The sequence below is a fragment of the Coccidioides posadasii genome, chromosome 1, assembly GCF_018416015.2.
Source record: "Coccidioides posadasii str. Silveira chromosome 1, complete sequence".
Classification (NCBI taxonomy): Eukaryota; Fungi; Ascomycota; class Eurotiomycetes; order Onygenales; family Onygenaceae; genus Coccidioides; species Coccidioides posadasii.
In genome coordinates, this window is record NC_089407.1 from 5,125,593 (window position 1) to 5,147,535 (window position 21,943).

The window sequence follows — 21,943 nt, forward strand, 5'->3', positions numbered from 1 at the left end:
AAACGACCATGCATGACACGTCCCCAGTCTCCCATTACATAACGGGGTTTTATCGCAGCATGGTAGCTAGGTTTGATCCGCCAAGCCTCTTTGACCCCCCGGAATTTCACCTACGCCGACGCCGTCAGCCTGAAGGTTGGAAGCTCCAGAGGGGATCACGAGCTTGACCAGAGTCAAGACTAGCGAGCTGCAACAGAGGCGGATGACTCGAGCTTTGTCTAGCTGCACCGCCGCAGAGCTCGTCACACGACTCTTTGACCTACGTCTGCTTCGATCCTGTTGCTGGGACCGTTGTTCTTCACTAGTAAACTCGCTATTCCTTGCCGTGTCAGCAGCTCGTCGACCTTTCGCCGACCGCCGGACGTCTACAGTCATTCAGTCAACGGCGATATCCATCACATCGGTCGCCTTGTTCCTTATCCGAGATGTCGCAGAGACAGCACTTATGGGGATGAAGAAATGATCTGAACCCTTCGATATCCACTAACTGCTAGGCAGTATCATTGGTTTTCTTGAGCTTGTGCCATCATGACATCACAGCTCATCACACGCTTGCTGCCCATCAACAGCACCACCTCGCCCTCAATCTACGAAACTATTCGGCAATACGATGATGATTCCGGCCATTCGGATACTGAGGAACGAGCTGCGATGGCTGCGGACGAAGAGAACTTGGACGGAGCTTACCAGGACTATGAGCTGGAGGGTGCTCTCGCGCAAGCTTCGGACACACAGTCCACGCATAGCAGTTTCCAGTCTCCCGCAGCAGGTGATTCCCACTTACCGCGCCATCCGAAATGGACGCAGGAGTCAGTGAACGAAGCCGAGCACGATGATGAAGTTCCGGCTTCCCTTCTCGTTGAAGGCGATGGCGAGGAGGATCCCCTTCCACCACCTCCTCGACCTCCTTCCAATCGTAACAGGATCCTTGACGATGCGCCAGCTGCAGAATTCTGCTCCCCGCGATTACGAGGCCAGTGGGAAGCTGCCGAGGAGCATCAAACCCCCCATCTTGCCCCTCAACCATCGCCTCCTCTAAACCTTCATTCAAATCGAAGAGCTGGTCTAGCATTTGCCAATCCAAAGGAAAAGGCAATGTGGAGATGGGCCAATGTCGAGAATCTAGATAACTTTCTAAAAGACGTTTACATTTATTTCATCGGTAACGGGATTTGGTGTATAGTATTAAGTCGGATGCTGAATATTCTGTAAGTCGGGAGGGTGTCTCTCTCTCTCTCTCGAGCTCAGAAGCTGACTGGGCCGCATAGAACCTTGGCTTTTGTTGTTGGTTTTACGACATTCCTAACAAACTGTGTTGACTATCGGAAAGTCCCGCATAGCAAGACACTGAATCAGATTATTGTCCCGAAGTGCACCAACAAAATGTCAGCCTCATCTACATTTTTCCTGTGGCTGTTTACAGTCTTTTGGTTTGGAAAGGTTTTCCAATACATTATAGATTTCAGGCGACTACGGCATATGCATGACTTCTACCTCTATCTTTTGGACGTGCCCGACTCGGATATACAGACAATATCATGGCAGGAGGTGGTTGGTAGGCTCATGGCACTGCGGGATGCGAATCCCGCGACCGCGGGCACCGTGTCCACAAAACATCGCAAATACATTGGTAGCCAGTCAAAACAGCGGATGGATGCTCATGACATTGCCAATCGTCTTATGAGGAAGGAAAATTATCTCATTGCACTGTTCAACAAAGAGATATTGGACCTTACCCTTCCTATACCGTTCTTACGAAATCGGCAGTTGTTTTCTCGGACCCTTGAATGGAATCTTAACCTGTGCATCCTCGATTATGTCTTCAATGAACAGGGCCAGTTACGACCACTTTTTCTGAAATCGACTCACCGAAGAGCTCTAAGCGAGGGTCTCCGGCGTCGATTTATTTTTGCTGGGGTCATGAATATTTTCATTGCGCCGTTTATCGTGGCTTACTTTTTGATGCATTACTTCTTCCGCTATTTTAACGAGTACCAAAAAAACCCTTCCAAAATCGGCTCTCGCCAATATACACCTTTGGCGGAATGGAAATTCCGCGAATTCAACGAACTATGGCACCTTTTCGAACGTCGAATCCATATGTCTTACGAGTCCGCAAATATGTATATCAACCAGTTTCCCAAAGACAAGACAGTGCAGCTGTCACGTTTTGTAGCTTTTATTGCAGGTGCCCTTCTGTCTGTCCTCGCGTTGGCATCCGTTATAGACCCTGAGCTATTCCTCGGGTTCGAAATTACTCACGATCGGACCGTTTTGTTCTATATTGGACTTTTTGGGACTGTCTACGCTGTTGCACGTGGGGTCGTACCAGACGACGCCCAGGTGTTTGACCCGGAACACGCCCTCTTAGACGTGACTGCGTATACCCACTATAAACCCGCTCACTGGCATGGCAAACTTCATAGCGACGACGTAAGGAAGGAGTTCGCCACACTCTACCAACTGAAGGTGGTAATCTTTCTTGAGGAGATTCTGAGTATGATATTCACTCCTTTCGTTCTATGGTTTAGCCTGCCTAAATGCAGCGACCGTTTGATCGATTTTTTTAGGGAGTTTACAGTTCATGTCGACGGCCTTGGTTACGTTTGTTCCTTCGCAGTTTTTGATTTCAAGAAAGGCACGAATCTGATGCCCCCTGAACCCCAGCATCATCGTCCAAGAGGCCTTAAGCATGGCCTACACGATCTACGAGGTGATTATTTCTCTGCTAAAGATGGAAAGATGCTTGCATCTTATTATGGGTTCCTCGATCATTACGCTCCACCTCCACGCCCAAGTGGACCTCATGCTTCGCAGCGCCAAAATTACCCCCAGCAGCCCGTTCCCGGCCCAACCCATCGTGCTCAGCCGGGAGCAAACCATCTACATTCAAGTCGCATTGACCGGTGGGACAATGGTCAACACTCTACCATGAGACAATCCGCCCTTCGAACCTCTCGATTCGGAGCTATAACAGGTGTCGGAGGACATGCATCGCCCATGGCCTCAATGCTACTAGATCCCCATCACCAACCCTCTATGTCCGGATTTCGATCGAAAGCCCATCCAACAGCAGCCTCCCGCTATCGGCCGTCTCGGCAAGCCCACCCAATGGCGGATACAATTCAAGATGTCGACGAAGACCAACTTCCCGGAATTAATACACAGCCCTCAAACGTGACCACAACTTCCAGCGGCGGACCTGCAACTGATGATAGCCAGATAGAAGAATCATGGCGAATAAATCTGGCAGAAGACGCAAACAGCGGCGAAGATGACGAGGCTGAAGACGTGGAGAAAGTTGCTGGTGGTGGAGGAGTGCTGGGCTTGATTCACCAGTTCCAGAAAGTCACAAATGAAGGTCGCGGTGCTGTTGGGATGTAATACTTTTTTCACATGGCGAACTTCATTTTTGTGATGCTCTGTGTTTTGCACTGGCTGCTTGCAGTTCACATATAACAGCATAACCGGGGTTCCTTGGTAAAATTAGTTAGGCGGTGCAAATATTTGGGTCAAGGTGAAACAATGATATTGGCGCTACATATAACCTCGTAGGACGCACGTGTTCCTTGAGTATGCCAGCCATTTTGTGATTTTGTTAGACAAGGTAATTTAGACGATACTGCCGGCTATGCAGGGTAGTCAACAATATATACTGAGTGAAGCTGAGACATGTATCGATTGACCTATTTGAATAACTATGTCAATCTAGAGAAATTCAATTCAGAGTCATGACCAAATAATCCGCCATATTAGCAGGCCCTGGAAATCATCCCATCCTCTCTTGTGGGAGAAAAATACAAAATATACACATTTAAGCATCGTCTCATGTATCTACGCGCCTACAGAGATCCACTATACTATGCCCTGAAACTGGAGAGATCTTCAGTTCACAAGGTTATTTTGCGCCGCCGCCTTGGCACCAACCTGCTGTTCCATGGAGAGATAGTCCGTATAACCAATGGCCGGATCATCAAATGGCCCATATAACCTACTCCGATCATATTTATTCAATGGGTACCCTTTCTTCAACCGCTCCACCAAATCCGGATTACTAATGAAATACCGCCCATAAAGCAACGCGTCATATTTACCAGACTCAAGCACACCCCAGGAATTCGTGTGATCCCATCCACCGGCCGAAAAGAACGGTGTCGAACCGAAAATTTCACGGAAGCTACTCAAGTCGACGTCAAGGAGACCCCATGATGCGAGAAAATCGTCTTTCTCCTTGGTACTGAAGATTTGTTCGTAGCGCTGAGTGATGGTGTTAACATGGGAAAAAGAAACATAGAATGCTAAGAGGAATACGTACTGGTTCGATAAAGCTAACATAGGACAGATTGGGAAGCGATTGCTTCAGGCCTCGGCATAGATGTGTCCAAGTTTCCACTCTCTGTTCTCCACGTGCTTGGTTAAACAGCCCAAAAGGCGAAAGGCGAATAGCCAAGTTCTCCTGTCCAACTGTCGCAGCCAAAGCGTCCATTAACTCAAATACAAACTGACACCGTTTCTCAGGCGTTCCTCCGTAGTCGTCCGTCCGTATGTTGATGTTTGAGCTCAAAAACTGTTCTGGAAGATAGCCATTTCCGGAATGAAGCTCAACTCCGTCGAATCCAGCCTCCATGGCCATATTGGCAGCATTGCAGTAGTCTTCAATAGTCCGTTTTATGTGCCTGTGAGAAAGTTCGATAGGTGGATGCTTAGAATAAGGCACTGGCTCACCATACCCAACGGGAGTGTGGAAGAAACACTCCTTTGGGTCGTCCCAGACCGTTGCTGAGGCAGAAACAGCCGGTGAGCCGGTCATCTGGGGTATAGTGGCACGTCCAGCGTGCCAGAGTTGGAAGTAAATGTAGCCACCTTTTGCATGGACAGCATCAACAATTTTCTTCCAACCAGCTGCTTGTTCGGGTATGAACATCCCAGGAACGCCAGGCATTCCATTGCTCTAGGATCATGTTAGCACAACCGTTGCCAGAACATGCTGTACAGAGACAATTTTGATAATCTCGCCCACCTCCAGGGATGGCGGAACACCCTCTGAAATCAATAACCCCCCTTCTGTAGCCCGTTGCGAATAATACTCCACCATCAGATTATTTGGCAGCTAGGCCCTATTCGGATTTTCAATTGTACTCTCTGGCTGAAGAGGTGTCCCGCGATTTCTCGTCAAGAGTGCCAGCACGACACGGTGTTTCAATTCGATCTTGCCGTTGGCGATCTTCAGCGGCTGGAAAAGCTTCGAACCTGAACCTCTCGGTACCGCAGTATCCTTCATTCTTACAAAGTTTGCGGCTGTGTCAACCAGCTGCTTTCTTCTTTTCTGATTACTATGTAGTTCCTGTGGCCCTTTGACTCTGGATATTTATCACGAGTGAGAACCAACAGAATAAGAGGCAGGCTACAGAGCCAATTGCCAAATTGGTCCCAACGATTCTCCCCTGCAAGAAAACGGTTGCACTCGGCCGTGGAACTCCTGGCTCTTAAATTCAAACCGCGCGCCTCTCCATATTTTCAAGGATGCCGAATGATCGGCCTCACCCCACGCATAAGCCGCCCCGTCCTTCTTTTGTCTGTCTGTGATCGCAGACAGCCACGTGAAGCCTGATATCGGGTTCAGTGACGGTGTACGAGGATCACAAACTGCTGCAGTTCATAAGGTCCAAATGTCAGAGCTTGGACAATGCTGGTTTTAGCTAACTAGCGGTTATGTTTTAAGTTAGTTAACTAGTTAAGTAAGTTGTTAACCCCGTATTTTGCTTATGTAACTAACCAGGGACGCAACTCTACTCTGTAACAGCTGGCAGTCAACGGTCGAACGGCTGCCATCGAAGTTGTCGCTGTGTGTGCTGTGGGAAAGGTCTGGTTTTGAGGTATCGTGTGACATTAAATCCCTCTACGTTGCGCAATGGTCCCAATTGAAGCGGCGCCTCCTCCTGCTCAATAGTTAGTTCAAGTGCGGACTGAGAGGGACGAGCTCTTCGGAAGAGCGGTCCACAAGCCAGAATGCCCCGTTTTCGTCGATATCGCGTCTTTCTCGTTTTCGCTGTTATTAGTGTCCTTGCTCTCTTCCATTTCACTAGACTTCGAGAGCTGGGGTCTTCAATCCACAATTCGAATGAATCGACGGCGGAACAACAAAAGCCAGCTGCTCCTCCCGCGCTTCCGCCGCAACGGCCTCCAGAACAAGCTGGCCACAACGGGGAGATTCAGAACCCCCTGGCATCGCCTACCAAGGCAAGGATACCATCTGTGGTCACTAACACAAAGCAAGGATGGGTAAAGCCGTCTGTGCAACCGACCAGCTCGCCGGCTCCGACACGACCTGCTCTTGTTTCACCGCCGTCATCACCCAAGGCTGAATTCGGCCCTGGTGGCCAGGGAAGATTGGAGGTGCCCGAATTGGATCGTACTGACGTCCGATGGGTGAAACAGCCCGAAAACTTCCCCGTGGTTCCGTCGAACATCATTCCTCTGCCCAAGGGCAAACCGAAAAATATTCCTAAGATCCAATTCAACTTTCCAGAGGAATCACAGAAGGCTAAGTTGTCCCGTGACAAGAGATTATCACTTATCAAGGCATCATTCAAACGATCCTGGGCTGGCTATAAAACACATGCTTGGGGTCGAGACGAATTAAAGCCCGTCTTTGGTGGCGGTCGGGATCCCTTCATGGGATGGGGAGCAACTTTAGTTGATAGTTTGGACACTCTTTGGATAATGGGCTTTGAGAAAGAATTCGCGGAGGCTGTCAAGGCTGTGGAACAGATTGACTTCAAAACCAGCAATCGAAAAGATATTCCTTTGTTTGAAACTGTCATTCGCTATTTGGGAGGCCTGATTGGTGCATATGATATTTGTGAAGGAAGGTATCCCATTTTGCTGGACAAGGCGATTGAGCTAGCCGAAATCCTAATGGGCGCATTCGATACGCCAAATCGAATGCCGCAAACATATTATTGGTGGGCGCCGTAAGTTGTGGACTTTGCCGTATCCTGTCCTGGCATATTCACCTGCTCACAACTTCTAGGTCCTACGCTTCACAGCCTCATCGAGCACCCACCCGGGCCGTTCTTGCTGAGCTTGGCTCTCTGTCTCTTGAGTTCACACGACTAGCACAATTAACGCTACAGAACAAATACTACGATGCTGTTGCTCGGATCACAAATGAACTCGAAAAGTTTCAGTCTAACACCACACTACCAGGTCTATGGCCCTCACTAATTGATGCCTCGGGATGCAAGAAAATACTTCGTAACAGCGATGAATTAGAAGATGTGGACGGTTCAGTGAAAATGCCGCCGTTAATGCCCAAGGCCAATGGGCCCCCAGAGGCCCCTAAAAAGAGAAATGAGGCGGCCTTTAAGCCTTTGCAGAATGCCCAGCCAGCAAATCCCAACTCACAATCTAAGGCTACAGAGAAACGTGATTTGGCCGGATTCGAAGATGGGCCCGATTGCGAAGAACAGGGCCTCATGCCACCGCCATTCCAAATGTCGAACACATACACGCTGGGCGCTTTGGCGGATTCAACATACGAGTATCTCCCGAAAATGCATCTGCTCCTTGGCGGGCTCAGCTATCAATACCACAAGATGTACACCCTAGCAATGGATACGGCCAAGAAGTATCTGCTGTTTCGGCCAATGCTGCCGGACAATCGTGATGTTCTGTTTCACGCAAAGGTAACTTCAAGCAAGCCACCAGAGAAAAAAGAAGATTTATATTCCCACTATGAAGGCACTCATCTTGGGTGTTTCGCAGGAGGAATGTTCGCCCTCGGTGCCAAAATCTTTGGGATTGACGGCGACCTGGATCTTGCTGCAAAGCTAACCGATGCGTGCGTCTGGGCATACAATGCTACTACCACTGGCATTATGCCCGAAGGCTTTGAAATGCTTCCTTGCGCCTCCACTGAGCGCTGCGAATGGAATGAAACACGATATTATGAAAAAATCGATCCTTATGAAGAGGAGAGAAAGCTCCAAGTTCAGACTTGGCTAGGTCAAAAGGCCGAACTTGAAAAGGTTGAGGGCGTGGAAAGAGCAGAATTCCAAGCTACCGAAATCGAGACTTCGCACCTTTCTAAATCCGCCGTTAGCAAGGGCAGTTCTGGACTTGCCAAAAGGCAGAGAGCAATGCCCGACGATCCATCACGCATCAGTGGTATTGACGATTCAATTCCTGATATTCTTGGACCCAAACCTACGTTCGTTCCTCATAAGGACTTCGTGGAGCAACGACTTAAAGAGGAGCGTATTCCTTATGGAATGACTGATATCCTCTCACGCAAGTACATCCTCAGACCCGAAGCCATCGAATCCGTATTCTACATGTACCGAATCACAGGTGACGAGTCATGGAGAGAAAAGGGGTGGGAGATGTTTAAGGCCGTTGAGGCAAGCACAAGAACTGAACTCGGAAGCTCCGCGATCAAGGACGTGACGAGTCAAGTGCCTATGCCCTTGAACGAAATGGAGTCGTTCTGGCTCGGAGAAACTCTGAAATACTTCTTCCTCCTTTTCAGCGATCCTGACGTCGTCAGCCTAGACGATTATATTTTGTAAGTCAATTCCCCGGTGCCGGCTGTAGCCTTCGGGGGGAGCTAGACCCGTAGACTAACCGTGCTCACTTGTAATAGCAATACCGAAGCGCATCCCTTGAGGATGCCACAGAAAGTTTAATCGACATAGACCAGTATCATTCGATATATATATATCTTACGCCATGCTTGTTAGCATTCGCGGTATATTTGGTGTTGTTTGTTGGGTCAATGTAACGGATAGGTTTTCAACGCAGGTTTAGCTAATATCTAGGAGATATGGGTCGCTCTGGTTTAACAGACTTTGCATATATATTTGGTATCATTCACAAACCGTCCCTTTTCTATACTTTGTGGTACATGTCAGTCTCGAGCTTTTGATTGTATTTTTATTTTTGCTAGACGGTTCTTTAGGAATAGGGTGTTAATTTGTAGCGTACAGAACGGTTGTATGTGCATTACTTTGAACGGATCAGTCTAATATAAGGACGGGCTAAATATCGGGTCGATAGCTCTTCAAAGACGTCAGTCGGTTTGTTTGTGTAACCCACGTTTTTCGGTGTGATGTCAGTCGTGTACCCCGTAGGGGGTCAGCTCGTTCGTTAGCGCGGGAGGAACCCCGTGGCGTTTGCCTTTTCGTATCGTAGGTACTCCGTACGGAGTACTCAGTAGTTTGATGCTTCCTGTCAACCAGCCACTCGAATCGATCGCGTTCATTCGTGTCACAGCCGAAGATAAATCGAGAATAAAATATAAATCATTTGAAGTCCGAAGCGGCACAAAAAGAAGTTATTAGCAATGCATGGGTTTGGGAATGGAACTTGAAGTTTCGCACAGTTTGGGAAATGAGGATCAATTCTGGGACGGTGGGTGTTCACTGTGTCGATCTGAAGACACGATTGTCTTCTAATCGGGCACCGTATCTGAGTCTTTTCGCTCTTTTTCAAGATGTGAAAACTCTGTAGATGAGGAATGTAGCTAATTTGCACCGTTCTCGAATAGAACTGCACCGCGTTGTTGACGCGCAATGCGACTCCCATGCGGCGATCGACAACGTTCTTCGAGCATACCTCGAGTTGACAACGAGATATAAAGGTAGATGCGACCTTCGAATAGCCCCTTTTTTTGACTGTCCAGCACTTGTTCGGCATAGTTCTTGCGCATTATCGGGCCTAGCCATGAAATGGAAGCGAACATGGATACTAACTTCCCCGGGTATTGTCAACAGATGACCTCCTCCATTTCGGGCACAACCTCTCCCGATGCTCTGAGATTTTGCTCACCTCAGAGCTATTCTCCGGAAATGCAGAATATATACGACGGCAGATAATATACAGCTTGCTTCAGGTATGCGGTCTTTCAGCCGTACAGATCCGGCGCTGGGTTGGTTCTCATACACTACATAGGAAGATGACCCGAGCGCTCTCTATGTTATCGTGTTGCTCCTCCTTGTCGATGGCCGCCACGATGAAATTGCATTTGAAATGATGAATAGCGAAGGGGCCTTCGTACGGCTATTGGAGCTTATACAGTCGCGGCGACGCAGAACCGGTGATCATGAAGCTGGTCTTCATCGATTATTGATGGATCTGTTTTATGAGATGTCGAGAATTCAGAGGATTAAGATTGAAGACCTGCGTATGTTTCTGCGTGTACCCTTTGAGAACCTTATTGCCTGCACAACTAATCACTCTGACTTCTGGATTGCAGTTCTTGTAGATGATGAGTTCATAAAGGTTTTGTTTAGCATAATTGAGGAGGTTTCAAATGATGTGGACGACCCATATCATTACCCAGTCATCAAAGTTTTGGTGAGCATTCCGCCAAATAATGGATCCAATGATGCTAATTTCTCTTGGCCAGTTGGTACTCAATGAGCAGTTCATGGTCTCTACTCATGATGCTCCTGCAGAACACCCTTCGCTCGTCCCACCTACAAACAAAGTTATCAAGGTCTTGTCAATGTACGGGGGCGTTTACAAGACTTTTGGTGAAAATATAATACTTCTTTTAAATCGTGAAAGTATGTCTTTGACCTGTTCCCTTTGCAAATGTCATTGGTTTCTGATTGCAGAGTAGATGAGACATCTCTTCAACTTCTCACGCTCAAGCTCCTATATCTACTCTTCACAACACCTTCTACTTATGAATATTTTTATACTAACGACCTCCGAGTTCTCGTTGATATATTAATTCGTAACTTGTTAGACCTTCCGGAAGAGGCCTCTGCTCTTCGTCATACATATCTTCGTGTTCTCTACCCGTTGCTAACCCATACTCAATTGAAAAATCCTCCGTATTATAAGCGCGATGAGCTAAGAAGACTGTTTGCTATCCTTATTAGGGATCAGATTGCTGGCTATGAAGACGAGTACGAAAAGATCCTTCACTTTGATGAAGTTGATGAAACAACTAAGAGATTGGTACTGCGTTGCGCGCAAGTTGATTGGCTAATCGAACACGAAGAACGGTTACCAGTAAAAGGGTTGCCATCTGTTGGTATCTGTAATGAGGCGCAAGAGACCCATTCAGAAGCAAAAACCGAGGCCACAGCTGACGAGACACTGTACCCGGACCGAACATGTGTTGCGACGAATCTTCCTAAAGAGAGCTCCGCGGAGACTCTATCTCCCGTGGACCGAATGCAGGCTCAATCCCCTAGCACGGGCCTTGAGCCATCGCGTGCTTCGTCTGTGAGCATGGCAGAGATCGCCACGCAAAGAGAGAAGCCCGGAGTCATGATGCCAAGGAAAAGCGCCGCTGTTCAGACACTACCAAAGAAAAAGCCAGAGCCGCCAAAGGCACGGGGATGGCGAGGTCGTAGAGGACGGGAGGAGGAAGAACATAAGGAGACAAATATGTCACCGGGGCCAACTCACCTTCGCGAGAAACGGTCAATTATTCGTCGGACAGCGTCCGAATGTCAGCCTACTTCTCATACCATCACCATTGATGCGCCGTCTCCACCCTCAACTAGTACAACGTCGGAAGCCGACCTGACAATACCTGTCTCCAAACCCCGTGCTCACCATTCTTCTCTCCACCCACCCGCCGTGCCGCCACCACGTCGATCATCCCACTCGGTTCCCCCTCCTGTAGCGTGCGACGTTCACCACCACTCCCCTATTCCTCCGACCCCACCCCATCATCATCACAACCATTCTCATCCTCAAACACAGGTCTCCAGCAAGACTGGTCTACAAAAACCGGAGCCTCCAAAGACCCGTCGTTGGCGCGCTCATCTGCATGCCCGTTTAGCTGTTGATGAGAGGAGTAGATGTGGAACCCCGCAGAGTGATGGAGATGATACCAGTAATTTTTCGCGTGAGTCGTCTATTTCGAATGTCTCTAGACCTGGAGAGCCTGATCATGCTGCCCTAGATGGGATCGCAGAGATAGAGAAAACTGTCTAGCAATGCACTTGGTGGAAGCATGAAGGTGGGCTTCCCATGTACGCAGTCCAAAATGAATGGATCAGTTTGACTTGGATATACAAACATAATTAGTATATAAATGCGCAGGTCTGCTCTAAACTCTCAAATCATGATACTGTCAGCAATCCCTTCACATGCTTTAAATTGTGCATGCAAGTGGTGGGACTCTATCATCTGCACACAGCTGTGAAAACAGCTTCAGAGACACTGGTACCTAGGTATTATGGTTCTCTGGAGCGGATCAACAGCAACTGATTAGAGACATGGACAGAAAAAATCATTTATCCCATTGATCGAACACTGATACTACGAAGTTATTGTGGACTACATTCAGTGTACCCTTCCCTTAGCTAGGCTTCTCCTTTCTGTCCATAACTAGCAAACCGTGACAGCTCAATGACTTGATCCCCCTCACAGATCGTACCGCAACTTCACTACGGTCCGTTCCTCCCAGGTATTCCTTTTTGCTTTTACTCTTCAATGCCCCAGAACTTCTCTCCTCCAAAGGAACCATCAAAGTCTTGCTTCCATTTGTCATCAAAGGCAGAGAATAGGAAAAGCTGACCATCCCTGTCTTTGAAGCTATTTTTCAGGCTCTCAATTGCTGCATTTTGGTTTTGAGGAGATGGGACCGCCACGCCGTTTGGTTGTCCAGAAGATGGCCATCCAGACTCTGTGATAACAGTGAATTTACCACCTGCTGCCTTAGAAACTGCATCAGCTTCATTACGTGCAAATTTGCCTGCATCTTGTGCCTTTGTCTGGCTTGAAAAAAAGGCATGGGCGTTTGCAGCACAGAAATCCGATGCATGGCAGAGTTTGGGATATTTGATCAGCATGCCAGATGTGTCGACAGTAACCACAGGCCCTTGGTAGCCTGCGCCACGAAGAATATCACGTGCTTTTTTGACAGCGTCGGCAACTTGGTCTGGTGAGTTAAGTCCCCTGTTCACCAACTCATTCCCGATATTAATAGCGGCGACATTGGACCAGGAATCCTTTGCTTGGCTGATCAGTGATTTGAGGTCACCATCAAAGTTCTTCAGGTTGAAGATGCCAGCAAAAACTTTGGAATTGTTTTTCTTTGCCGTGTTCAAGACCATCTTAACCTGGTTGCAGTCGACACCGTATATCCGGATCGTTTGGTACTTTTTAAGCTTTGCAAAATCAGCGTCGATTTCCTGCTGTGGTTTACATTGACCGCCGTCCGTATAGGGGGCATAGCAGATGCCGAGACCACTAAAGTATCCTGCTGCAGCAGCTCGTTCTTCTAAAATTGGCACACCAGAGACAACTTGTTTTCCAATGTTAGCCTTTTGAAGCGCAAGGGAGGGATATAAGGTACCAACCATATCCTGAGAGGACAATGCTGAGCAAGAAAGCCAAATGGGCTAGAAAGCCTGCAAGTTCCTGCATGACTTCAAATGGCTATGTCAACGCGTATTTTGGAGAAAATTTTAAATGCCTGGAATATCTGGGCCTTTTGTCAGCTATATTGGTCCAAAAATACAGTTAACAGTGAACAAGAGGTCTTTTGCATGGCATCTATAACCCCTTTTTCACTTGTCTTGGAGAAGCAGCGTCAGGTGCAACCTAGGATCTAAGGAGGGTGAATTGCTTCCTTCACAGAACTTGGGACCTCCTTTGGCCTTTCATGAAGCTAAAGCAGCAGCTTTCAATAACATGCTCTGCTCCAAAAGCAAGAAGCACTGGCCTTCAAGGGTTCTGTCAACTGCTTACACATGCTTTCATCAAGGTTCATAAGATGGTGCAGGGCACGAGCCCTATCCAGAGGTGTGGTGCAAGCTTGATGATGGAACTCAGGGCAATCAACTGGATATCATTGAAGTGAAGAGCAAAGAACAGCAACTTACCTTCAGCTCACAAAATTGAAAACATGGGGGAGTATTGTTATGGATATAGAAAAAAGAGAGAGGGGAGGTATAGAATGGAGGTGTCAAAGGGTTTATATATGGCTACAATCACGCGTTCTGCCATTGCGGGTTTACCCCTTTGGGTGTTTGTTGTGATGTGACAGAAATAGCTGCCTTCGCAGCAATGTGTTCCTATTCCCTCAGAGGAACACATCAATGCTTCAGAAAGCTGCACACACCCTGTGGAACATGAGAAGATCCCCATACACTAGCATCCTAGATGATGTGTACATGTGTATTGTTCCAAAAAAGCTAAAGTGCAGATTTTGGCCATCAAAAAGGCCTCTTGATAATGTTTACAGAATATTGACGTATATCCTATATTACTAGATCCTTGAGGAAGATAAGGATACATAGTATATCCCATACTAGAAACAAGCATTAGGAGCAACAGCAGGTAAAGGCCTATCTTCTTAAAGATAAAGCCAACCACCAACATCATTGTTTTGCGTCTCAGACTAAGGATAACGTATGTATTGTTGTACAGATTTTTGAACACAAATGATGACCGACCACTGTGGAGAGACCACAAGTAACAAACATGATCCTAGCGCGGGGTACATGGACTGATATTGGGCATTGTCCCTCAAATATATAAAGAGCACTGCGGGATGATGGCCCAGTAGATTCTCCAACATTACAACAGACTATTGTTCGTGATATTCAGCATGCCTACAACAGTGAAAGAGGCACCTACTTGTGATCCAACAGAGAATGTCAAATATATACCTAGTTTTTTTGGTTTGACATGTATATGATTATGAGCAGCAAGCCTCATCAGTAGTTGGGTATTTTTGGCCCTGGCACATGTATTGAAGATGGAGTGCTCTATCCATTCTAAACTTCATACCTATTCGTTGCATCAAGATTTTAGCACCTTTCTATCGGGGATTCGGGCATGACCACCATCCCTGTGTTACCGCTCTCTAGCATCTCATACATGTCATTGTTTCAAGCCGCTGAGAAGAGCTTTCCGTCGGGGAAATACAGTGGTATTCTGGTACATCCCACTGTACCAATGTGACACTATGTGTAGCAGAACCTAGGTATAAGCAGAAGGGAGGGGAATTTAAGGCATATACTCTGGGTCTGACTGAAATAAGGATTGGCAGCTCTGAGAAAGTAGTTTCTCTGCACCAGTGTTCCCAACCGCGCCCTCAACTAGGCCAAAGAAACTTCAAAGTGGATTACATATAGGAAACAAGTCCCCAAATAGCACGCCAATAGAATTATTGAATTATGAGATCAAAGAGGTCAAGGAATGAGAAGCAGTGACCTGTTAAGATTTGTAGTTAGCTCGTGCCTAGCAAACAAAGAGGAATAGAGAACAGAAGACTCTTTGTTGCCAGAAAGAGCCATGATATTAACAAGGGGTCTGGAGAGGACTGGTGAACAAACTGCAAGAAAGGGTGAGGCTACTAATGAGGCCTAGGTGAGACATACAATCACTCAAGTAGGTTCATAGGCCTCAAGATAGCTTAAACTCCCAATGCTATAATGGTTATCAAAGAGCTTGAAACCCTGATTGACTCTTTGTCATTGAAAATCCACAGGGACCTTGGCCAAGGCTGCCAAATCTTCTGCATCACTCCTTGCTCATTTCTGGCTGTCTCATCAAAAAGCTTCTGGCAAATATTGACATTTGCTTTGAATTGAAGTTGACATCTGGCCTCGCTGGATGTTGATGTTTGGCTGTACATGGAGCATATTGATTTTTTTCCGTTCCCCACTCCTTTCGTTTTCTGTCATTTTGTTCGGACAGTCTGAAGCTCAGCAAGCTTAACTACATGATAAACCTGTTTCTCATTCATTTGTAAGAACAGCCCAAACTGTTGACTTTCATAGCCTGAACAAAAATCTTAGATTGGTGCTACATTTTCCATCACATACAGGTCATATAAGAGAAAATTTCTCTTCCTTTGTTGGTGTTTTCAATTTTGAACAGAATTGAGTTTCACTACTTCATTCTGCCAAAACTGTAGCAACACAAAGATTGAAAGATCAACATGGCCAATTATCTGTAGGGAACCATTCTTCCTGAAATATGTCTTGTGATTTGGAAATTGGACCTAGTCAGCACTGAGAGACATTGAGCCCACATACCATGAGTCTCTCAGTAAGAGTGTGATCATTTGTTGTAACTTGCAATATTTCTGACTTTTTGATTGGGTTCCTGGATGGGGCAATTCCAGAAGACATGCTGCGGCTGCTGCCAGAACATTGACATCCTCCAGTAGTGCCACAGGTTTGCTGCGAATCTTGTCATCATGCGGTGAGGACATATACTTCCATGCAGCATGCAACTTCAATAGCTGACGCATTCTACTTCTGCGGCTTGTTCTGCCCAGGTTCTTCTTACATTAGGCACAGATTTCTTTCATGCTAAGGGCGCCCAGGCCTTGGAGATACCCGGAAAATATTAGCTAACCCTGCAACATATTGGCTCTGAAAAGAATGCAAAACCCCAAAAACCTAGAAAGGCTGTTGCCGAAGGACCAAGGTATAGTAGAGCTTCTGGGCTCCTCAACAAGATGATGACAATGGAGCCTGTGAAGGTCAATTTACTTTATTGTCGCGATGTTGGGTCGCCATGTTTGTGTCAATTTATGACAGCCCGAGTCTCATTCCAGGGCCATACAGTTTATCTACAAGCCGTGTGTGAATAAATATGATTCCTAGCACTACTTGTTCGCAAACCAGTTCGTTCATTTCCGAATCTGCAAACTAGGTGGCATATATTGGATCTCACATGCAGAACAGGACTAGTCACCTTTGCCGCAGCTTGATCAGTTGGAGCTTCAGCTCCATCACAAGTTCACTGTTCACAACCTCACTAGGCTGGGACCTTCTGAACAAATTGAGGGAAAGAAGTTTGATGTGATTAGTTGTGTGTCTGCTCTGTTTTTATTAATTAGTCCTCACACAGAAATCAGGGCATGCATCGCTTCAACATAGAAGTACTTGAGCAGCAGATACAGTGATAGACAAAGTGCCATTTCACATCACAGTATCTTGAGAAACATAGTGGTGTTTGATTCTTGATATTTTGTGGCTCGAAAGGGCATTGTCAGCGCGATATATGTATAAATAATGTAAGGCATGTTGAAATGCTTTACCAAGGCGTTTTCCATGACTGTTGAAGCTAGGAACACAGAAAATCAAGTATAGCCAATATTCCCATAATCAATCCGACCCTCGATTTCCCACGTTTCCTTAGTAATCGTCTCCTCGGGAGATCACCTCCTTGCAATTGGGCCGGAGCAGAACGGTCTGTTTAGAAGATGGTGTCAGTATATTCCGCAGTCTTCAACTGTGGACAAATTCTCACATGTTCAAATTGTGCAACATAAGAGCCAGGAACATCGACCATCGGTGCATAGGACTCAACAATACCATTCGAGACAAGCGACCTCATGCCGAGATGGTAATTCTTCACTCCAATGCGCTCTAGGTAACGCCTGGAGAAGACAAGAGTTCCGAAGTTCTCATGGATCGTCTTCAGCAGTGACTTGGCGGAGGCATGACGAAGGCCAGTAGCGCTGGCATGCTCATTGCACCCGTAGCCATAAACTCCTACATCATCTCTGAGATAAGCTTTTCCAGTGCTGCCGAAGGTTTCAATAGCGAATACATCGCCTTCTTCCATGCGTTGGGTGGTTCGTGTCTTGACGAAGGGGAGTTGTTTGTCGCCATGTATCTTGTAGCGTAGGATGTTATGGCCAGTGATGTTCCGAATCGCTTTGACAGGGATGATCTTTCTGTTGAGCTCGATTTCGTAGCTCTCCATCACTTCTTGGATCTCCTCACTGATGTGATCTATCCGGGCATCAATGCCAGCTTCCTGGGCGTTTATTTAGCTTTGCAGACGCCATGCAGGACCAAATTCGCTTACCTTGAGCCCAGTATCAGGTGTACATTAACCTTCAAGTTGGCTTACCTTTGCTGGGCTGACCACTGGACTTCAGGTCAGCTCTGATTTCATCGTCTTCGTCATTCTCTCCATCTTCGCCTTCCCCTTCGAATGGGCCATGGAAGAGTCTACTTGTTGCGGCCGGCTTGGGAAGACTGACGGTAGCAATTGCAGCGTGTGTCGATGACCCTGCTCAAATTGTCAGAGTAGCTTCAACGCAAAGCAAATACATTCTTTTCCATACCATTTGGACTTCGACGATGACCATGTGGTGTCTCGGATCCCATGATCGGCTTCGGCTTGTAGTCATAAGGTTCCGTAGGTTGTTGTTGATACCATTGAAGGTCAGCTCCTGAAGAGATCGTGAGGAAGTGAGGTCGTCAGCAGCATTTCTTGGAGTAGTTAACGAACTACGGAGTACGGATAGTTAGTTAACTAACTCCCCTTGTGGTTGATCAGCGCATTGGCCGGCCGCCAACAGGGTCTGTACATATTACCCCATGCATGCATACATTTTGGCGGGGACATGACTGATAGCCACTGTTCAAGAAGTTTCGAGTGTTGGATATGTTTTAGGGGTTGTGCGTGCAACGAAAATCAATCTCCGCATCAAGCTTTATCCAAAGAAGCAACAAGCACATATCTGCATCCTTAGCTGCTAGATACATTGCAGTACGGAATACTCCATAGTACCGCCTGAAATCGCAGATCAAATCTCTAGCTAATAAAGATGTATGGCTGGATGCTTTTCAGGCTGCTTATAGAGACGTGGTGTCAGGAGAGGATTGGTTTTGCAACACTCCCCGCTGCGTGAGCACTGATGAAAGGATCGCAGGTTTTCACTGCTTAGTAGAACAACAGTGCTGTTCTGTGACTCGAGTTGTATACCTGTTTCATTTTGCTGTTGGCTGGCTGGACAATCTCACCGACATCTAGGTAGCGAGAATAAGGAGCCTCCCAGACCCAGATCCAACACACAACTCGATAATAACCTTGGAGAATTTTGTTTGCCCCCCGCATGGCTGTTGTAGTGTACCTGTTAGTGGGTATACAGCATACCACGACGACACGGTTGGGACAGTTCATGGGTTCGGGATCAACAGTTTACACGACCTGCAAAGACTATGGAGGATGAGGACTCTTTCATACCTAAAATATCTTTTTCAACACAGGTTACTTCATATATGTAATGATATTTGCCTCCCCCCTTTTTTCTTTCTTTCTTTCTTTCTTTCTTTTTTTTTTTTTTTTTAAAACAAAAAAGCAACACTCCAGCAATCTATAATCATTGGATTTCTCTACTTTTCATCCATAACAGATTAATAATGTACAGCGGAACTCATGCAGGCGGTACACACAACAACTATTGCCACCCCTTTCCGACTCAAAAGAGAAACGGCCAGAAAGAGCACAAGGCGAAACATGGCGTGAAAAACAGCACTGGGACATATGTGTCTATGGAATTGATTACATATCTTTTAGGGCAGAAAGGGCAAAGGGGCGAGAGGATATATTAAAAATGCGTATCGTGAATATCCACGGCATCACCTGGAGATACCGCGCGCCCAACCAACAGGCTAGGAAGGGCGTGTTAGGGCCGAGGCAACGTGATGAAGCGGGTAGGCAAGGAGAAAGCCGGATAGAAGACATGCCTAGGAACCGAGAAAGAAAATCCGTTGCCGCGTATAGGATGTGCATCATGCAGTCATTCAATCATCGCTTTTGCCTCATGACCTTCGTAATCGCGTGCCTAATGATGGTCCCTGCTTTCTCCACTTCCTTTCTCGATAAGCCGGTCGTGAGGCAGATCTTGAGCGCCGGTGGTACCTGGCCGCCGAGAAGCTTTGGGCCTGATTCATCGGGTATTGTTTTTAGTCGAGTGATGAGAACGCCATTGGCAAGGGCCTATTCAAGGGCAATTGATTAGCACGGCTGCCATGTTGGTAATATATTTAGCGAACAATGCGCTTACCTCATCGACAATATCCTGCATGATATATTGCTGATCCTCAACTGAAAGACGCCTGGAGGACACAACCTCGGGCTTCAGGGGCAAGAACATAATCGGATTCTCAGGTGCGCTAGAACAGTAAACCCAATCGCTGCGATCCAGCTGCGACCACATGGCTTTGATATTATCTCTTAGAATCGTGAGTAGCTCTGGGCTTTCTTGCAACAAAGTTAAGCTTTCGCTGGCCGTGGTGGAAAGCAGAGCTGGTAATGCTGCCGAGAAGCAGTACGATGTAGCCGAAATACGCTGATGATGAACAATCTCCTCTGAACCAGCACAGAAACCTCCACCAGCAATCAGTGGACCGGCCAACGAACCGACAATCATGTCAACTTGCGCAGGGTCGACGTTTTGATGTTCCGTGATCCCACGTCCGGTTCTGCCGAGGACACCGAAGGACCAGGTCTCGTCAAGAATGAGTCTGAACTTGTATTTGAGTCTCAGTTCAACCTACAGGTAAAATGGTTAGCAACAACGTCCTAAGACGAGATCTACGAAAGTGGGAATCAAACTAACGATTTTCGGTAAATCCACCATATCCCCACGGTTCTCAAACAACGCTTCAGTGATAATAAACCTTCGGGTGAGTGGCTTCTTCGCCTGTTCCTTCGTAATCTTGGCCAAAACCCGCTCCAGGTCCTCCATATCGTTGTGCTCATACCACCGAACAATGCTCCTTGAAATCTGAATTCCCTTTCGAACGGCGAAGTTAACACTTTTATCAGCAACAATTATATCCCCTCTCTTTGAAAAAGCAGGAATCACGCTAGAGATCGTAGAGAAAGCCTGTGCGTAGATGATACAAGCCGGAGTTCCAAGGAAAGACGCCACATCCGCTTCGGTACGCATATGAACATCCTGGGTTCCATAGAATCCGGGAGGGCCACAGGGACCGACGCCATACGTCCGGAGAGTCTGGACTGCCTTTTCTTTTAGGAATTCGCTTCCGACAAAGTTAAAGTGGTTGTAAGAGGCGAGATTGACTACGGTGCGCCCGTTCGTGAGTTTGGATTTTGGTCCGGTCGCCCTATACACGTTCTTCAATGTTAGAAGCCAATCCAGGTACCTTCGCAAGAAACCCCCATCAGACGAACATACCCAGCAAGTACTACACGTTTTTCAACCTCCGCTTCATCGTCCGGGGACGGGTTCGGTACCAAAGGATCGGGGCTCCAATCTTCGACCAAATCATCGATCTCCTACAATTGACCCCAGACCAGTCAGCACTATCCCACAAAATAAGAACCAAAAGGGCTACAAACAAACAGAAAACAAAAGAAAAAGAAAAAGAGAAAAGAAAAGAAAAGAAAATGTAAAGAAAGAAGAACGCATACCTCCTCACACAGAGACACAAAATTCGGCTTCGTCGAATACTTCGGCGCCAACAGATATCTCACAGCGAACAAAAACAAAAATAGCTCCACAGCCGACCGCACCGGATCATTCTGATAGCTCGACTTCACGTAGCGTATGAATATCGCCGACCCAGGAACTCGCTGGAACTGGTTTGCCAGTGCCTGCAAGCAGGCTAGGACGACTCGCTGAGCCTCCTGGAGATCCATCATGACATTGCTATGAGAAGCGCGGGAAACAAGGAATGGAGGACGGAAGGACGTTTGAGGCTGGAAAGAGGGCTATAAATGAATTCTTGCTGCCGCAGGGCGTCCGGTCCAGATTTCTCTCTCGCCCCGGAGGATTTGCCTGTTCCGAAGCTGGGAACCAGCTTTCCCCCTTATCGTGTCATATCACGTGATAAACACAAGCTCTTGACTAATCCCCGACAGCAAGCCACCTTCTCTCATCACCACGCTCGAAGTCGAGACACGACCTAGAACCCAACCATAAGCCCACTCGCGGTGTATGCTACACATGGTGCGTTCTCTTGCCCATCGCTCCGTGTTACATTCTCGATGCCTGAAGTACAGAAATATACAGTCAATCAAAATCAAATCTACTAATAATCATGTGTTGGCCGACGATCACAATCTTGGATATTCGGCAGAAGGGAATCCAGCAGCAACGGGAATGAACCACAATACCTAGACTACGACGATGCTCCCTTCATCCTACAGAAAGAAGTGGAGATATCGCTAAGTTCCATTCCAAGCC

At 47.1% G+C, this 21,943-nt stretch overlaps 7 protein-coding genes across 7 annotated transcripts; 3 read left to right on the plus strand and 4 right to left on the minus strand.

Annotated features, from left to right (window-relative positions):
• Window positions 1-528: 528 nt before the first annotated feature.
• On the plus strand, window positions 529-3,671 carry ATG9 (autophagy protein atg9; the record flags this gene model as incomplete). The annotated part of the gene is made up of 2 exons (XM_003065458.2): window positions 529-1,208; window positions 1,269-3,671. The coding sequence occupies 2 exons, from the start codon at window positions 529-531 to the stop codon at window positions 3,382-3,384; spliced, it is 2,796 nt and encodes a 931-aa protein (XP_003065504.1). The 3' UTR covers window positions 3,385-3,671.
• A 214-nt stretch (window positions 3,672-3,885) lies between these two features.
• On the minus strand, window positions 3,886-5,098 carry D8B26_001462 (uncharacterized protein; the record flags this gene model as incomplete). The annotated part of the gene is made up of 3 exons (XM_003065459.2): window positions 5,021-5,098; window positions 4,316-4,951; window positions 3,886-4,257 (listed from the first exon to the last, which is right to left on the minus strand). Exons 1-3 carry the CDS (start codon window positions 5,093-5,095, stop codon window positions 3,886-3,888), a joined length of 1,083 nt encoding a protein of 360 aa, XP_003065505.2. The 5' UTR covers window positions 5,096-5,098.
• Window positions 5,099-5,820: 722 nt separating this feature from the next.
• Window positions 5,821-8,687, plus strand: D8B26_001463 (uncharacterized protein; the record flags this gene model as incomplete). Its single annotated transcript, XM_003065460.2, has 3 exons — window positions 5,821-6,974; window positions 7,034-8,566; window positions 8,645-8,687. The coding sequence occupies exons 1-3, from the start codon at window positions 6,010-6,012 to the stop codon at window positions 8,685-8,687; spliced, it is 2,541 nt and encodes an 846-aa protein (XP_003065506.2). The 5' UTR covers window positions 5,821-6,009.
• A 660-nt stretch (window positions 8,688-9,347) lies between these two features.
• D8B26_001464 (uncharacterized protein) lies at window positions 9,348-12,012 on the plus strand (the record flags this gene model as incomplete). The annotated part of the gene is made up of 7 exons (XM_003065461.2): window positions 9,348-9,411; window positions 9,548-9,640; window positions 9,774-9,892; window positions 9,952-10,183; window positions 10,256-10,356; window positions 10,409-10,568; window positions 10,625-12,012. 7 exons carry the CDS (start codon window positions 9,348-9,350, stop codon window positions 11,956-11,958), a joined length of 2,103 nt encoding a protein of 700 aa, XP_003065507.1. The 3' UTR covers window positions 11,959-12,012.
• Window positions 12,013-12,449: 437 nt separating this feature from the next.
• On the minus strand, window positions 12,450-13,395 carry D8B26_001465 (uncharacterized protein; the record flags this gene model as incomplete). Its single annotated transcript, XM_066123546.1, has 2 exons — window positions 12,450-13,273; window positions 13,329-13,395. 2 exons carry the CDS (start codon window positions 13,393-13,395, stop codon window positions 12,450-12,452), a joined length of 891 nt encoding a protein of 296 aa, XP_065979620.1.
• A 3,545-nt stretch (window positions 13,396-16,940) lies between these two features.
• Window positions 16,941-18,110, minus strand: METAP2 (Methionine aminopeptidase 2; the record flags this gene model as incomplete). The annotated part of the gene is made up of 4 exons (XM_003065463.2): window positions 16,941-17,183; window positions 17,242-17,750; window positions 17,851-18,012; window positions 18,068-18,110. 4 exons carry the CDS (start codon window positions 18,108-18,110, stop codon window positions 17,127-17,129), a joined length of 771 nt encoding a protein of 256 aa, XP_003065509.2. The 3' UTR covers window positions 16,941-17,126.
• Window positions 18,111-19,034: 924 nt separating this feature from the next.
• Window positions 19,035-21,754, minus strand: LCB1 (serine palmitoyltransferase component). The gene is made up of 5 exons (XM_003065464.2): window positions 21,169-21,754; window positions 20,933-21,033; window positions 20,351-20,861; window positions 19,796-20,284; window positions 19,035-19,728 (listed from the first exon to the last, which is right to left on the minus strand). The coding sequence occupies exons 1-5, from the start codon at window positions 21,397-21,399 to the stop codon at window positions 19,537-19,539; spliced, it is 1,524 nt and encodes a 507-aa protein (XP_003065510.1). The 5' UTR covers window positions 21,400-21,754; the 3' UTR covers window positions 19,035-19,536.
• Between the last annotated feature and the right edge of the window lie 189 nt (window positions 21,755-21,943).

Excerpts from the sequence above, each read along its gene's own strand:
- LCB1 (XM_003065464.2), bottom strand. The coding sequence starts at position 21,399 with ATGATGGATCTCCAGGAGGCTCAGCGAGTCGTCCTAGCCTGCTTGCAG. Across the intron at positions 20,285-20,350 it reads TGGTGGATTTACCGAAAATC|GTTGAACTGAGACTCAAATA; the intron begins GTTAGTTTGATT and ends TTTTACCTGTAG. Across the intron at positions 19,729-19,795 it reads TGCAGGATATTGTCGATGAG|GCCCTTGCCAATGGCGTTCT; the intron begins GTAAGCGCATTG and ends GCCCTTGAATAG.